Below are 16883 nucleotides of genomic sequence, written 5' to 3'. Positions count from 1 at the left end.
CTTTCTCATGCTCCATGCACATTGAATAAGAGTGGAGCACTCCAGTGGCTGCAGGTCAGGTTGCTTGATAGGACTGTTCAAGTCTGCTTTGTCTTTGCTGATTTTCTGTCTACCTTTTAAAAAATGAATATTGAGAAAGGAATATTGAATTCTCCAAATATCATTGGTGTTTATATATTTTTCCTTTGACTTTTGCTTGATGATTTTTGAAGTTTCTGATGTTAGGTACATAAACATTTAGGATTATAACTCTTGGACATGAGTTTGAGCAAACTCAGGGAGATAGTGAAGGACAGGAAACCCCGGCGTGCTACAGTTCATGGGGTCGCAAAGAGTCAGACACGACTTAGTGACTGAACAGCAACTCTTGATTAATTAGCTCATTTTTCATTATGGAATGAACTTCTTTATCTCTGATAATATTCTTTGCTCTGTGCTCTATTTTGTTGAACATCAGTGCAGACACTTCACCTTTCTTTTGGCAAGTGATAGCACAGTATTTGTTTTAATTTCTATTTTTAACTTGTTTTGTCTTTATACTTAAACTGTATTTCTTTTACTTTACAAAAAATCTAATGTGACAATCTCTGCCATTTAGTTGGGAGGTCTAGAACATTTATACTTGATGTGATTACTGATAGAGTTATTTTATCATCTTCCTATCTGTTTCAAATTTGTCCAGTCTGGTTTCGTTCCCTTTTTCCTTTGATTCTGCCTTCTTTTGAATTAGTTGCATATTTTTTATGCTTCCATTTTATCTCCTTTGCTGGATTATTAGCTGTAGCTCTTTTTATTATTTTAGTATTTGCTTTAAGGTTAATAGCATTCATCTTCATTTTACCACAGTTTACTTTCCATTTTATGTTCTATCACTTCAGGTATCAGGTGTACAAAAGAACATTACAATATTTCAGTTTTTCCTCTTCTGGCCTTTAAGTGTTGTTATCATGCATTTTACTGTTACCTATGTTATAAGCCCCAAACATTGTTATTATTTTCATTGAAATAGCCAAGTATCTTTTTTAAAGTGTTTTAAATAGTAAGACAAATAATCTTTTGTATCTCCATGCAGTTAGTATTTCTGATAGTCTTGATACTCATGTTTCTATTTCAATAAGTTTTCTTCTGCCTAAAGGACTTCTTTTCACACACCTTGTACTGCGAGCCTGTTGGTGATGAATCCTTTCAGCATTTATATGTCTGAAAATTTTTTATTTCACTAGCAATTTTGAAAGATTTTTACAGGGTATAGAATCTTGGTTGATAGTCTTTATCTTTTAGTTTTCTTGCTTACATTGTTTCCAGTGAGAAATCTGATGTCATCTTTATCTTTGTTTTTCTGTATATAACATGTCTTTATTTCTCTAACTATTTTTAAGAGTTTCTTTTTATACTAGTTTTAGTAGTTTGATTATGATAATGTTCCTTGGAAGTAGTTTTATTCATGCTTCTTGGGTTTGGGGTTTGTTGAGCTTCTTGGATGTGTGGGTTTACAGTTTTCATCAAATAAGGAAAGCTTTGACTTCTATTTCGTTAGAGTTTGTTTCTGTTTCACCTCTTTTTCTCTTCTGGAATTTCAGCTGCCCATTTCAGTTCAGTTCAGTCAATCAGTCGTGTCCGACTCTTTGCGACCCCATAGGCTGCAGCACGCCAGGCCTCCCTGTCCATCACCAACTCCTGGAGTTTACTCCCACTCATGTCCATTGAGTCAGTGATGCCATCCAACCATGTCATCATCTGTCATCCCCTTCTTCTCCCTCCTTCAATCGATCCCAGTATCAGGGTCTTTTCAAATAAGTCAGCTCTTCGCATCAGGTGGCCAAAGTATTGGAGTTTCAGCTTCAACATCAGTCCTTCCAATGAATATTCAGGACTGATCTCCTTTAGGATGGACTGGTTGGATCTCCTTGAAGTCCAGGGGACTCTCAAGAGTCTTCTCCAACACCACAATTCAAAAGCATCAATTCTTTGACGCTCAGCTTTCTTTATAGTCCAATTCTCACGTCCATACATGACTACTGGAAAAACCACAGCCTTGACTTACACGGACCTTTGTTGGCAAAGTAATGTGCTGTCTAGGTTGGTCATAGCTTTTCTTCCAAGGAGTAAGTGTCTTTTTATTTCATGCCTGCAGTCACCATCTGCAGTGATTTTGGAGCCCCCCAAAATTAAGTCTATTACTGTTTCCCCATCTTTTTGCCATGAAGTGGTGGGACCGGATGCCATGATCTTAGTTTTGTGAATGTTGAGCTTTAAGCCAACTTTTTCACTCTCCTCTTTCACTTTCATCAAGAGGCTCTTTAGTTCCTCTTCACTTTCTGCCATGAGGGTGGTGTCATCTGCATATCTGAGGTTATTGATATTTCTCCCGGCAATCTTGATTCCTGCTTGTGCCTCCTCCAGCCCAGCGTTTCTCCTGATCTACTCTGCATAGAAGTTACATAAGCAGGGGGACAATATACAGCCTTGACGTACTCCTTTCCCGATTTGGAACCAGTCTGTTGTTTCATGCCCAGTTCTAACTGTTGCTTCTTGTCCTGCATACACACCTCTCAGGAGGCAGGTCAGGTGGTCTGGTATTCGCATCTCTTAAATAATTTTCTACAGTTTGTTGTGATCCACACAGTTAAAGACTTTGGCATAGTCAGTAAAGCAGAAGTAGATGTTTTTCTGGAACTCTCTTGGTTTTTTGGTGATCCAACGGATGTTGGCAGTTTGATCTCTGGTTCTTCTGCCTTTTCTAAAACCAGCTTGAACATCTGGAAGTTCATGGTTCACGTATTGTTGAAATCTGACTTGGAGAATTTTGAGCATTACTTTGCTAGTGTGTGAGATGAGTGCAGTTGTGAGGTAGCTTGAGCATTCTTTGGCAATTCCCTTCTTTGGGATTGGAATGAAAACTGACCTTTTCCAGTCTAGTGGCCACTGCTGAGTTTTCCAAATTTGCTGGCATATTGAGTGCAGCACTTTCACAGCATCATCTTTTAGGATTTGAAATAGCTCACCTGGAATTCCATCACCTCCATTAGCTTTGTTCTTAGTGATGCTTCCTAAGGCCCACTTGACTTCGCATTCCAGGATGTCTGGCTCTAGGTGAGTGATCACACCATTGTGATTATCTGGGTTTTTTGTATAGTTATTCTGTGTATTCTTGCCACCTCATCTTAATATCTTCTGCTTCTGTTAGGTCCATACCATTTTTGTCCTTTATTGAGCCCATCTTTGCATGAATGTTCCCTTGGTATCCCTGATTTTCTTGGAGAGATCTCTAGTCTTTCCCATTCTATTGTTTTCCTCTATTTCTTTGCATTGATTGCTGAGGAAGGCTTTCTTATCTCTCCTTGCTCTTCTTTGAAACTGCGTTCAAATGGGTATGTCTTTCCTCTTCTCCTTTGCCTTTCACATCTCTTCTTTTCATAGCTATTTCTAAGGCCGCCTCAGACAACCATTTTGCCTTTTTGCATTTCTTTTTCCTGGGGATGGTCTTGATCCCAGCCCCCTGTACAATGTCATGAACTTCCGTCCATAGTTCTTTAAGCACTCTGTCAGATCTAATCCCTTGAATCTATTCATCACTTCCACTGTATTAATCATAAGGGATTTGATTTGGAATGGTCTAGTGGTTTTCCCTACTTTCTTCAATTTAAGCCTGAATTTGGCAGTAAGGAGTTCATGATCTGAGCCACAGTCAGCTCCCGGTCTTGCTTTTGCTGACTGTATAAAGCTTCTCCATCTTTGGCTGCAAAGAATACAATCAATCTGATTTCGGTATTGACCATCTGGTGATTTCCATGTGTGGAGTCTTCTCTTGTGTTTGTTGGAAGAGTGTATTTGCTATGACTGGTGTGTTCTCTTAGCAAAGCTCTGTTAATCTTTGCCCTGCTTCATTCTGTACTCCAAGGCCAAATTTGCCTGTTACTCCAGGTATTTCTTGACTTCCTAATTTTGCATTCCAGTCACCTATAATGAAAAGGACATCTCTTTTTGGGTTTCAGTTCTAGAAGGTCTTATAGGTCTTCATAGGACCATTCAACTTCAGCTTCTTCAGCATTACTGGTCGGGGCATAGATTTATTAGGCTTCTTGAAGAACTGATGTTGAAGCCGGAACTCCAATACTTTGGCCACCTGATGCGAAGAGCTGACTCATTTGAAAAGACCCTGATGCTGGGAAAGATTGGGGGCAGGAGGAGAAGGGGATGACAGAGGATGAGATGGTTGAATGGCATCACCAACTCAATGGACACGGGTTTGGGTGGACTCCGGGAGTTGGTGATGGACAGGGAGGCCTGGTGTGCTGCAGTTCATGGGGTCGCAAAGAGTCAGACATGACTGAGTGACTGAACTGAACTAAAATTTTCCCACAGTTCGTGCATGCCCTTTTCATTTTTTAAAAAATTTCTTTTTTTCTTTTTGTGTTTCATCAAGCATTGTTTCTACTGCTAATGCCTTCAGGTTCACTGTTTTTCTTCTGCAGTGTCTACTCTGCTAACTGTATTTTTCATCTTGGGCGTTGTAGTTTTCGTTTCTAAGGTTTAGTGGTAAGGCTGTTTTGGCAGTGGCATTCTTAAAAGATTGTTTTCAAAGAAGAACTCAAATTAAGGATTCTTTGAAGAGATTTAGAATATCCAGTAGTTAGTTCTTATAGATTAAAAGCCTTTCACATGCATGAACTAGCATTATTTGTCTATTATAATTGTGATTTTTTAACCTTAATACTGCTTCCTTTATTATTTATCATACACTTATATTTAGTTTGATATCCATTACTTTTGAAAATATGATGCATTCTTTTCAGAATATCTTTATTTAGTTTGGATTCCTTTGTGTGCGTGTGTGCTGAGTTGTTTCAGTCACTTCCAACTCTTTGCGACCCCATGGACTGTGCCCTGCCAGGCTCCTCTGTGCATGGGATTCTCCAGGCAAGAACACTGGAGTGGGTTGGCGTGCCTTCCTCCAGGGGATCTTAGACTCCTTTACTAAATAAAATTGACAGATTATTTGGAGTTTTGCTTAATTGCATTTGTAAGTGGCCAAAATATTAAGCTATACATAGCCAGAAACACCAAGGCCTTTTTTTTGTCTAGTCTACAAAAATGAGACTGTAAACTCCTGGAGAATGGGCAGTTATCTTTCAGATTATTTGCTGTTTTAAGGTTATCCCTTACTGAGTTTTTGTCTTGTCAAAGAAATTTGCTTCATTTATCAATTTTCTTTCTTGCAGAGAAATTGCAACTCCAGAATTTTAAGAACAAAACCAAAGTAGTAATAATCAATAATGGGTGAAAAAAATGTTTAAAATATCCTACTTTTTGTCTAATATTGAATAGTCATTGGAATTTGTGACATCTATTGGAGACAGTGTATAATAACTTTAAAATATTTCCTTAGGTAAAAGTGATACAAATAATCCTGGACCTGAAATTAATAAGATTCGAACACCAGAGAAAAAACCTACAGAAGCAAAACAGGTAGGTTATTTACCTTTAGTGAATGCATTGTTCTCATGGATTTAGTTTAATTGATCATCTTAGAATCCTGGTGTTTTGTAGAAAATTATCTCCCCTTTTACGTTTTGTTGTTTGATGAGGATCTAGTGGGCACATTGCACTGTCTCCCTCTGCTGTTTCTTTGCTACATTATTTTATTTATCAGAGTACTTTCTCAAATTATGTTGTTCAGTGATAGACTCAAATTTAGAGACTTCTTATGATAAAGTAGTAAGTGAAGACACAGCTATAGTTGTGTCATTAAAAATTATCTCAGATTGGGAAGAGCTGTTATAGTGAAGAAGGAAGACTTCACATTCTCAAGCCCTCTCTCATCACGCCTGCTGTACCCATCCTTAACTCTTAACCCATTTGTTCATCTGTGTCTGTACTCATGAGCCAGCTGGGTAGAAATCACATCGTTGGTTGGATTAGTGTTACTGGAGACCCATGCTTTCTGGCCTCAGGGCACCCGTGGGGCACCTCCCTGTTTCCTGTGTGTACCAGGCTCCCTTTGCCCAGTTTACTCAGCAGCTCTTTGGATGACTGGGTACCTTCCGCCATTATTCTCATGATCAGAGGATGACCTCGCCTTAGAGATTAAACCCTCAGGATTCCACCCTGCTAGCTGACAACTTTGGACTTGACACTTTTTGTCCTCAGACACCCTTACTTCTTCATCACCAGCCTCAGAGGGAGTTTCCCTGAAAACTAATCTGTCCTCTTCCAGTCACTTCCCTTCTTGTGTTTCAGAAGGAAGACAGCATGCTGTAGCTTAAAAACCTTCAGTAGCTTACCACAGTTTTTGAAATTAAAAGAAAAATGTTTATGTCCAGTATTGAATCATTCAGGGCCTTGTGTAACTAGGCTGTTGGAGTTTTATTTGATGTCAAGGAGGAGGAAATTAGCATGCAAGCCTAGTTGTAGCTCTCTGTGCACAAAACTTCTCATCCGCTCGTAGCCACTGTACTTTTTGTCTGCTCTCCTCTCAGTGTGTAAGCTGCTACCTACCTTTTTCTAGTATGTCTTTCCCTCACTGCAAAATTCCAACCTCTTGTAAAGATTCAGCCCAAGTGGCATCATCTCTGTGAGGCCACCCTTGACTTTCTCAGGCTGTGGGATCTCATGTCACAGCCTCTCACAACACCTCTGATTTTACGTTTACGGGTGATGTCCTCCACTGGACTCTGAGCCAGAGTTTGGAAAACTTTCTGTAAGACAGTCAACTCTCAGACTTTGTGGCCATGTGGCTTCTGTTGCAGCTGCTCTCCTCCGCCATCGTTGTGAGAGAAGAGGCGCAGACAGCATGTAAATGCATGAGTGTGGCCGTGTTCCAGTAACACTTCGTGGGCAAAAACATAGTGGACTGGAAATGGCCTGGGGGCCATGCTCTGCCAGCCCTCGCTCTGCAGTCTTGATGGTCCAGATGCAGTCTTATTGTGCCTTTAATCTCTCACATCAGGCAGTGTCCTTGATATGCCCTCAATAAGTGTTTGTGGAAGGAATGATGGCAAAAATTGACAGCCAAACAGATTATTCGAAGATGATACAGTGCTTATTTTTTTGTTCACTTCAAAGTTATTTGAGACAAGTTTTTTAATGTAGATATGTTTGAGGGAAGAGATGTATAAAAGCAATAAAATCAGAAAGAAAGAACACATTTCAGTGATTTATATCAGAAAGAAATAATTGGTTATCTTTCCAAGGAAGGAAGTGTAAAAAAAAAATAATGTTTTAAAAATGGATATGCTAATAAAATAGTAGTATCTCTCCTTATGACTCAGATTTAATATGCTGTTTTTTCTGTTTCATGTTTCCTGATTTAAAGAATATTCTTTTACTTGATTGTCAGAAAGTGATTTACTAGGCACGCAATGCTCTTGCTCCTACTGATAAGAGTGGATCATATCCTTTAGAAGTGCTGAGGGGAGGAAAGGTGGGAAGCCACAGGACTTAGATCTTCTGCAGCTAAAAAAATATTTCTCCTTTTTTTTTTTTTTTAGATTGATTTGGAATCAAACCCGCAGAACAGAAGTCCTGAATCACGTCCTGGCATTGTTTATCCCAATCCCAAATTTCATCGCAAAGATAATCTCACCCCAAGACACATAAACCTTCCTCTCCCTGCCCCCCACGCACAGTACGCCATGCCTGGTCGTCATTTTCATCCCCTTCCCCAGCTCCCGAGACCACCCTTCCCAATTCCGCAGCAGCACGCCTTGCTGAATCAGCAGCAGAGTAACTTGCCTGAACAGCCGAGCCCCGTGCCAGCCCAGCCCAGTCAGGTGGCCCCTCAGCTGGGCCCGCCGCCGCCTCAGCTCTCCCCTGCCTACCCGGCCGGCCCCGGCAATGCTTTTCTCAGTAACACAGTTCCCCACCGACCACAGTCCCCGCCCGTGGAGGCTGTGGTTCCCGAGCAGCAGCCCCCACCCGTGCTGCAGGAGGGCCACAGTCCCCTGCGGGCCCTCACGCAGCCCGGCCCCATCCTGCCTTCACCTCTGAACAGCTTCCCGGACGAGAGCCCCCCAGGCCTGCCGATGGGGGAGGCTTTGGGTGAGTTCTCCTGTCGCTGCAGGACGGGACAGCGTCTGGGAGTGTTTACTTGAGTGACATGTGCTGTACAGTATTCATTTGAATCAGGATTGATTCATTTCTTCACATAACGCTGGCCAATAAAAAACTTAGTGTAATAATCAGAATCTAGTTCCAAATGCTATATAGAACTAAGCGTATAGTTGGTGTCAGGTTACGTCATGCTGTGGGTGAGGAGGAATCCCCATCATTACGGTGATTTAGTTACTGGGAAATTAGAAGTCCTGCTTTCTCTAAACTCACATGGTAGCCGTGTCTTTGTGGAGAATATCTGATTGTAAAAATTCTTGAAGACATTAACTTGAAACCCTAAACGCTGAAAACTTAAACTTGTTACAAATGTGATTACAGATCGTATGCACGGGAGCGTGGCTCTGGAAACCCTGAGGCAGCAGCATGTGCGGCTACAGCAGTGGAGCGAGCAGCACGCCTATCTCAGTCAGGGCAGCCTCCCGTACCCGCACCACCACCACCCTCACCCGCACCTCCAGCACCTTCCCCAGCCGCCCGTTGGATTGCATCAGCCCCCAGTGAGAGCAGACTGGAAACTCCCCAGCAGTGCCGAAGATGAAGCAGAAACGACTGACTCACGGTCAGAAACCACTGCCTCACACTCGTTTCAGCAGACTGAGCAGGGACCCTGAGACGTGGCCTCCGTACTGTTTTCTTTCTTGAATGTTGTCCTTTTAGCCTCGTATTGGAATACTGCCCCAAAGAAACTGGATGCCAGCCTTCTAGGCACCTGCTACACAGTTCTGTCGATTGACTCTAAAATGTAGAACATCTTTTTAGAAGTAACTTTTGTGAAAACCTAGGTGTGGAAGGTCTGCTGTGGACCGTGGATTTATGTGGCCTCTAGCTTTGCAGTCTCTTGTGAAAGAGAGATGTACCATCACTGTGGGTGTTTTTTCCATATTCAGTCATAATGCAAAGAATGCAGAGAGAACAGAATTAAATTAGATGTTAAAAGTTAAAAATTATACATTTACTACAATATATTTTTTGCATAAAATTCTCCCCTCTTTTAAGTCAGATGTTTGAGTCTTCAGTGCTCATTCTAAATTTGTTTTTATGGTGCGTCATTTGACTGCAGTGAAGCATTTCCCAATCCCTTCCGAGTAAGATCCACTGTTACGGTGACCTTCTGTAACTGCCAGCTACCAAAGGCATGGAAAAACAACGACAGTTGCTTTTAAAGCCAAAAGGGGAAGAAAGAAGTCAGATACTTGGGTACAGTTAGTGTCTTCAGTTCAACATCTGTGAGCATTAATGCTTGCTTTTGAGATGAATTAATGCTAGTTCTAGTTATTATGCTTTTGTTTGTAAAAATTACACATGTAGTTGACTAAGCTCTCCTCATATTTCATCATCCTTACATAGGTTTCAAGACTTACTCAGAGAACTGTCTAATCGTGAGCAAAGTGAAACACGGGAACTAGCTGAAATGCCACCACCTCAATCAAGACTTTTGCAGTATAGACAAGTTCAGACTAGGAGCCCGCCAGCAGCCCCCTCGCCCCCGTCCAGCACAGACCACAGCACCCACTTTCCGAACTTCACTGACAGCAGCAGAGACCTTGAGGCGGCCAACAGCCCTGCGTTCCCACAGCGCCTGCCGCCCCCGATGTTCAGCTCTCCTTTCTCGTTGCCATCGGAGCACCTCACCCCTCCTCCTCTGAAGTACCTGGCCCCTGATGGAGCGTGGACTCTCGCTAACTTACAGCAGAACCACCTGATGGGGCCGGGCTTTCCCTACGGCCTACCTCCACTGCCGCACAGGCCCCCGCAGACCCCTTTTGTGCAAATGCAGAGCCACCCGCCTGCTGTCGGTCAGGAGCCGCTCCACCCGCTGTCCTCCCGGACGGTGTCGTCCTCTTCGCTCCCCAGCTTAGAAGAGGTACGTTTCTGTCTTCTCCATTTCTCCTTTCAGCCATCAGTTGATTGTGAAAAAAATCAATATTTATTGGTTTGATAATGATAGTGGACAGATCTTATTGAATTTAATAGTCTTAAATTCTTGCAACTTAGAAGATTATCTTACGTGAAGATGATCTTTTCTTGCAACTTGTTTTTCAGCTTCATTTTAAAGCTTTGTTTGTTTTTTATTGAAGCATAGCTGCTTTACAATATTGTGTTAGTTTCAGGAGTACAGCAAAGCGGTTTAGTTATATCTATACGTATATATATTTATTAATCTGTTTTCCATTGTGGATTATTATGAGATACTGAATACTATTCCCTGTGTTACACAGCAAATCTGTGTTGCTTATCTGTTTAATTTACAGCAGTTTGTATTAGTTCATCCTATACTCCCAGTTTATCCCCTTCCCCCACTTTTGATAGCCATAAGTTAATAGCCATGAGTTTTCTATGTCTGTGTGCCTCTTTCAGTTTTGTATATAGATTCATTTGTGTTATTTTACAGATTCTGCATATAAATGGTATCATGTAATACTTTGTCTGACTTCACTTGGTGTGATAATCTCCAGGCCCATCCATGTTGCTGCAAATGGCAAAATTCATTTTTTTTGTAGCTGAGTAGTATTCTGTTTTATACACACACACACACACACACACACACACACACACACAAATATATTCCACTGCGTGTGTGTGTGTGTGTGTGTGTGTGTGTGTGTTGCTCAGTCATGTCCAACTCTTTATGACCCCACAGACTGTAGCCCACCAGGCTCCTCTGTCCATGGGATTTCCCAGGTAAGAGTACTGGAGTGTTTTGCCATTTCCTTCTCCAGGGGATCTTCCCAACCCAGGAATCGAACCTGGGTCTTCTGCATTGTGGGCAGATTCTTTACTATCTGCGCCGTCAGGAAAGCCCATACATATATATACACACACATTTTCTTTATCCATTCATCTGTCGATGGACACTGAGTTTGTTTTCCATGTCTTGGCTATTCTAAACAGTGCTGCTATGAACAGTGGGGCACATGTATCTTTTCAAGTTAGAATTTTTGTCTTTTCCAGATGTGTGCCCGGGAGTGAAATTGCTGAGTCGCGTGGTGGCTCTGGTTTTAGCTGTTACGGAGCTTCCACGCCGTTTCCCACAGCGGCTGTTGCTCCACTTGCTTCCCACAGACAGTGCAGGAGGGTGCCCTTTTCTCCACACCCTCTTTAGCTTTCATTGTTTGTAGACTTTTTAATGATAGCCAGTCTGACCAGTGTGAGGTGGTACCTTATTGTGGTTTTAATTTGTATTTCTCTAATAATTAGCGATGTTGAGCATCTTTTCATGTGCTTTTTGGCCATCTGTATGTCTTTGGAGAAATGTCTGTTAGGTCTCCTGCCCATTTTTTGATTGGGTTGTTTGCTTTCTTGACATTGAGTTGTATGAGTTATTTGTGTACTTTGGAAATTAACCCTTTGATGGTGAGGTCATTTACAAATATTTTTTTCCATTCCTTAGGTTGTCTTTTCATTTTGTTGATGGTTTCCTTTGCTATGCAAAAGCTTTTAAGTTTGATTAGGTCCCCTTTGTTTATTTTTGCTTTTATTTCTTTTGCCTTGAGAGATTGGTGTGAGAAAACACTGCCATGCTTTATGTCCATAAATGTTGGCTGTGTTCTCTCCTAGAAGTTTTGTGTTGTCATGTCTTATGTTTAGGTCTTTAAACTATCGAGTATATTTTTGTATGTGAGATGAGGGAGTGTTCTAATTTCATTGATTTACCTGCATGTTCTTGGAATTTGTTTTCGTTTTTCCCGTTAAGGTGCTATTTCAGACCTTGTAGAAGGGTCACTGTTAAAACATGAAGCCTGTCAGAGCCTTTTATTGTAACTGTTTTAGAACATTTAACATCTGACTGACTTGAGGAGGCTATTCATTTAAGAAGCTTTGTCCTAAAAAAAAAAAAAGAAGCTTTGTCCTGTCTAATCTGGGGAAATGGATTTTAGTGTCTCATCTTTTACTTACTTTATTTTTGTTGATTACAAGTTTGTTTATTAGAGTCTGTGACCAGTGCTGGCTTTCTCAGCCAGCAGTGGTTTCTCCTGTCACCCATCCCTGCTTTCTTAGCCTGGGGCAGTTAACATCTGATTCCCAGACTTTTAGAATGTGCAGTGCTTAACATAGAATTGGCAATGCTAAACTAAGCATTTTAAAGTAAATGGAATTTTTCTTAAAATATATTGGTGTTGCCAAAGAGCATCTTTATGGACCTTCACTGATATAAAGATCATAGTAATTCTAGATTATAAAACTTCAAAAATGGTACTGTTTGGACTATAAATATGTTGTCTAGCTATTCCTTTTAAGCTCAGCTATTAGAAATAAGAATGTGTAAAGTTTGTGTGATCATTATCAATCCCAAATGTCTTAAAACAGGGTAAGCATTTAGAATTTTGAGATGTGAAAAGCATTTGTTTGGCTTCATTTTGGTGGTTCCTTAGTGGTTTCTAAAGGCTTTAGAAATAATTCATATTTTGCAAATATTCTGCTATAGATGTTGATTAAAAAGTTAAGTTTCATAGGGACATTTCTATATATCTTTTTTGTCTGTTTTGGAGGTAATTTGTTGCAATTCATTATTTTATCCATTTGAAAGTGTCCATTTTAGAGTAAAATTTAATGGATTTTCGTATATGCACAATATCATGCAGCAACCACCACTGTCTAATGTTGGAACATTTTTGCCACCCTCAGAGAAACACCATAGCCACTGAGCAGTCACTCCCAGTCCTCCCTGCTCCAGTCCCCAGCAGCTGGTAATCTGCTTTCTGTCCCATAGAGACTTTTGGTGTAAATGGAGTCATTCATGTGGTCTTTCGTGTCTTCTTTCATTTAGCATCATGCTTTTGAAGCTCATCCACTTTGTAGCATGTATCAATACCTCATAATTTTTCATGGCTGAGTGAAAAATATCCATTCTGTTGTATGGATATACTGCCATTTGTTTATATGTTCATCATTTGATGGACATTTGGGTTGTTTCTTTTTTTTCTTTTGCTATTATGAATAATGTGTCTATGTGCATTCATGAAAATTTTGTGTGAAAGTATATTTTCAGTTCTCTTGTACCTGAAATTCTTGGGTCATATGGTAACTCTGTTTTTGAGAGGCAGCCAAACTGTTTTCCAGTGTCTTGCATCATTTTATATTCTAATTTGTCCTTTTTAAAAAAAAATTATAGCCATCCTAGTGGGTGTGAAATAGTGTTTCATTTTGATTTGCATTTCCCTAACAACTAATGATGCTGAGCATCTTCTAACATGCGTATTGGCCATTCGTACATCTTCTTTGGAAAAAGGTCTATTCAGATCCTTTGCTTTGAAAAACAATTGTCTTTGTGTTGTGGAGCCATAAGAGTTTTTGTGTATATCTTGGATACTAGGTTCTTATCACATATAATTTGCGATATTTTCTCCCATTTTGTGGACTGTCTTTTCACCCTCTTGAGAGTATCCTTTGATGCAGCAAAGGCTTTAATTTAGATAAGGTCCAATTCGTCTGTTTTTTCTTTGGTCATCATACTTGTGGTGTCGTGTCTAAGAAACTATTGCATAGGCCAAGGTCACAGAGAATTACATCTACCTTCCCTAGTTTTATGGTTTTAGTTCTTACGTTTAATTCTCTGATCCATTCTGAAATAATTTTTGTGCATTTTGTGAGGTAGGTGTCTTAATTCATTATTTTGCATGTGATCGTTGAGTTTTATTTGCACCATTTGTTGGAAAGACTGTTCTTTCTCCAGTTTATGGTCTTAGCAACCTTGTCAAAAATCAATTGACCATAGACCTTTGGGTTTACATCTTGACTCTTAAGTTCTTTCGTTGATCTGTATGTCCTTATGCTGACCACACTGGCTTGTATACTGTAGCTTTGTCCTGAGTTTCCTGTTTGGAAGTATGAGTCTTTGTACTTTGTTCTTCTGTTTCAAGATAGTTTTGGCTATTCTGCGTTCTTTGAATTACCATATGGAACTCGGGGTTAGTTTGTCAGTTTCTGCAAAAAAGAGCGAGCTGGGATTTTAAAAGGGATTGCTTTAAATTTGTAGATTAACTTGGGAAGTATTGACATCTTAACAATATAAAGTCTTCTGGTACCTGAACATGAGATGTCTTTGAAAATTTCTTTCAGTAGTGTTTTGTAATTTTCCAATTATTTCTTATAGTTCTTTTGTTAAATTTATTCCAAGTATATTTTTTGTGCTATTGTAAATGTTTTCTTGGTTTCATTTTTTTTGATTTTTCACTACTAGTTTAGAAATACGGTTGACTGTGTGTTGACTGTGCACCTTCAGACTTGCACAACTCTTTGTTAGCTCTAATAGATTTTTTTGTGGATAATTTGGATTTTTTATATAGAAGATAATGTCATCTACAAATATAATTTTGTTCTTTCTGTCTAACGCAGATGTTTTTTATTTCTTTTGCTTGCTTAATTGCCCTGGCCAGAACTTCTAGTTTAATGTCTAAGGTATATATTTGGCAAAATTAGAGAAAACAGACATTGCTGGGGTCTGTTTCCCAGATTTCCTGCTGTTATTGATTTCTTCTGACTTAATCCCATGTGGTTGGAGAACATACTTTGTATAATTCTATTATTTAAAAAATTGTTGAGACTTGTTTGATGTGCCTGAAACACTGGTGCACTGGAGAAGAATGTGTACTTGCTCTTGTTGGATGGAGAGTTCTGTGAACTTGTTAGGTCTTTTTGGTTTATATTGTTGTTCACAATTTCTCTTTCCCTTGGGTCTGTTGTTCAGGTCTTATATCTGTTATCGAAAGGAGAATGTTGGAATCTCCAGCTGTTATTGTTGAATTGTCGTATTTCTCCTTTTAATTCTGTCAGTTTATACTTCATCATGTTATTTTGGAGTTCTGTCCTTAGCTTTCATATATTTATAGTTGTTATATCATCTTGATGGATTGACCTTCCATCATTATATGATGTCCTTTGTCTCTCATAACAATTTTTGTCTTCGAGTGTGTTTTTTTCTGACATTTGTATGGCCACTCCAGCTCACTTTTGGTTATTGTTTGCATGGAATGTCTTTTTTTCATCTTTTTGTTTTTTTATTTTGTTGTCATTTGTTTGTCTAGCAACATTTCTGAACTAATTTTTTTATTTTAAATTTTGAAGTAATTTTTTAGAGCCTGTAATTGTTTTGTGTGGCCTCTTGATGTTTTTCTTCGAAGGGCTGAGTAATTGACTATAGTCATTGCCAAGAGATCTCCTTAAAGGCGCAGGACCAAAGATATTGTCCAGTTTTGCAGAGGGTGTGTGTGTGTGTGTGTGTGTGTGTGTGTGCACACGCGCGCGCGCGCACATGCATGTGCACTTTCCTCACTGAGCCGGGCAGTTCACGTGTCTGCTTTAGCTTGCACTTCCTGCCTCTCCAGGCTCTTGCTCAGCCAGAGGGGAGGACTCTTCAGGCCTGTCCTAGCGCATGCACAGCATGTTTGTGGTCTTCTGCATTCCCAGGAAGGAATAGGTCAGAGCCTGTCAAGGTCTTTCTTCCCTGAAGTGTCTTATACCTCGGCCTTTCCTCCAAAGCTTTCTAGCTTTGGAGTCCGGCTTTCAGTCCAGCTGCAGCCCATTGCTTCAGGCAGCAGCAACTAAAGCGTTTGCCTTGTCAGTGTTTTCAATGCGGCCCCTTCGGCACTGGGCTGAGTTCTGGGGTAGATAAGATAAAGCAAGTGTTGTTTTGTACCAGAAAGGCCAAAATATAAATAATTACAGCTCTGTGACAGTGAGGCCCTTCTGCTCTGATACTGGTGCTGGAAAACGGAGGGTCTTATTTTTAAGGCTACCAGGAGAATGGGACTAGGGTAAGTTTAAGTACCACAAATCTTGCTGTTCCTACTAAGTTTTCCTGGTTTTTCTTGAGTAAGTGCTCCCCTGGTTGCTTCAAGCTTTAATTTTCTGAATTCCAAGAAAGTTGATTGTGACAGGTTTTGTCAGTTTTTTTCATTGCTTTTATGGTGTTCCTTATTCCACCATTTTTACTGATAACACTTGTGATACTTTAATCAAATGAATTCATAATGTGTGGGGGAAGTAACATGCCAAAGTTTTTATAAGGTTTTATGAAGTTTCATACTTTGGTAAATAATGCTGAATACTGAATAGTGTACTTATAATCATTGATCTATTTAAATGTTTCTTAGTTTTGGAATTTAAGTTCTTTATACCTTCAAGCTCTTAACATTTGTTATTACTGTTTAGCTGTGAGGGTATGAATAAGTGCTTTCAATTGTCATTGGGTTCTCAAAGTGAAATTACTTTTGCAAAAACATTTGGTCATCTTTATTTTGATGCATGAGATTCACGAATGATGACTAACTTGCAACACTGAAGAAAATACCTTAACAAAGAAAAGTATTATTTTTACCACATTTGCAGTTTTTGGTGTTTTCAGTACACTAGGATAACTTGTGTGCGTTGTGTTGTAAAGGTGATTTTGCATGAATCATCTCACAGAATGGTTTGTGTGTTTGTTGTTTATTTCTAACCTTTTAAAATAATTTATTTAACATTAACAACAGAAAAATGTTTTATTTCCTTACCTACTGTGAATTCCTTTATTGCTAGAACCTTGATAGATTAAACTTAAGCAGAATGAAAATATCTAGATGTGAACAGTTAACTTGAGCAGATGGTTTTTCATACTGTGTTTCATTTGTTTTTTCTTTTTGATAATAATTTTGATTTTGTTTTGACAAAAGATGTACCTATTCAGCATGGAAAGTGTGGAAGCTAGAGCAATTATTCCTAATTTTGTTATACCAAGATAGCTACTGTAATGCCAGGAAGGAGGAAATTTCCTCTGCCCTTCTAGGTTCTTC

At 39.7% G+C, this 16883-nt stretch overlaps 1 protein-coding gene across 14 annotated transcripts in view; it reads left to right on the top strand.

Annotated features, from left to right (window-relative positions):
• HELZ (helicase with zinc finger) overlaps positions 1-16883 on the top strand; it is a 148538-nt gene that overhangs the window by 110788 nt on the left and 20867 nt on the right. For all 14 annotated transcript variants that reach the window (XM_070480144.1, XM_070480137.1, XM_070480138.1 and 11 more), the window contains 4 exons: positions 5390-5469; positions 7491-8040; positions 8431-8671; positions 9460-9976. In XM_070480144.1, coding sequence (XP_070336245.1) covers positions 5390-5469; positions 7491-8040; positions 8431-8671; positions 9460-9976 — 1388 coding nt within the window. The remainder of the gene's footprint in view (positions 1-5389; positions 5470-7490; positions 8041-8430; positions 8672-9459; positions 9977-16883) is intronic.

Source organism: Odocoileus virginianus, chromosome 17 (genome assembly GCF_023699985.2).
Source record: "Odocoileus virginianus isolate 20LAN1187 ecotype Illinois chromosome 17, Ovbor_1.2, whole genome shotgun sequence".
NCBI classification, from domain to species: domain Eukaryota; kingdom Metazoa; phylum Chordata; class Mammalia; order Artiodactyla; family Cervidae; genus Odocoileus; species Odocoileus virginianus.
This window is presented reverse-complemented; position numbering and strand designations above follow the sequence as displayed.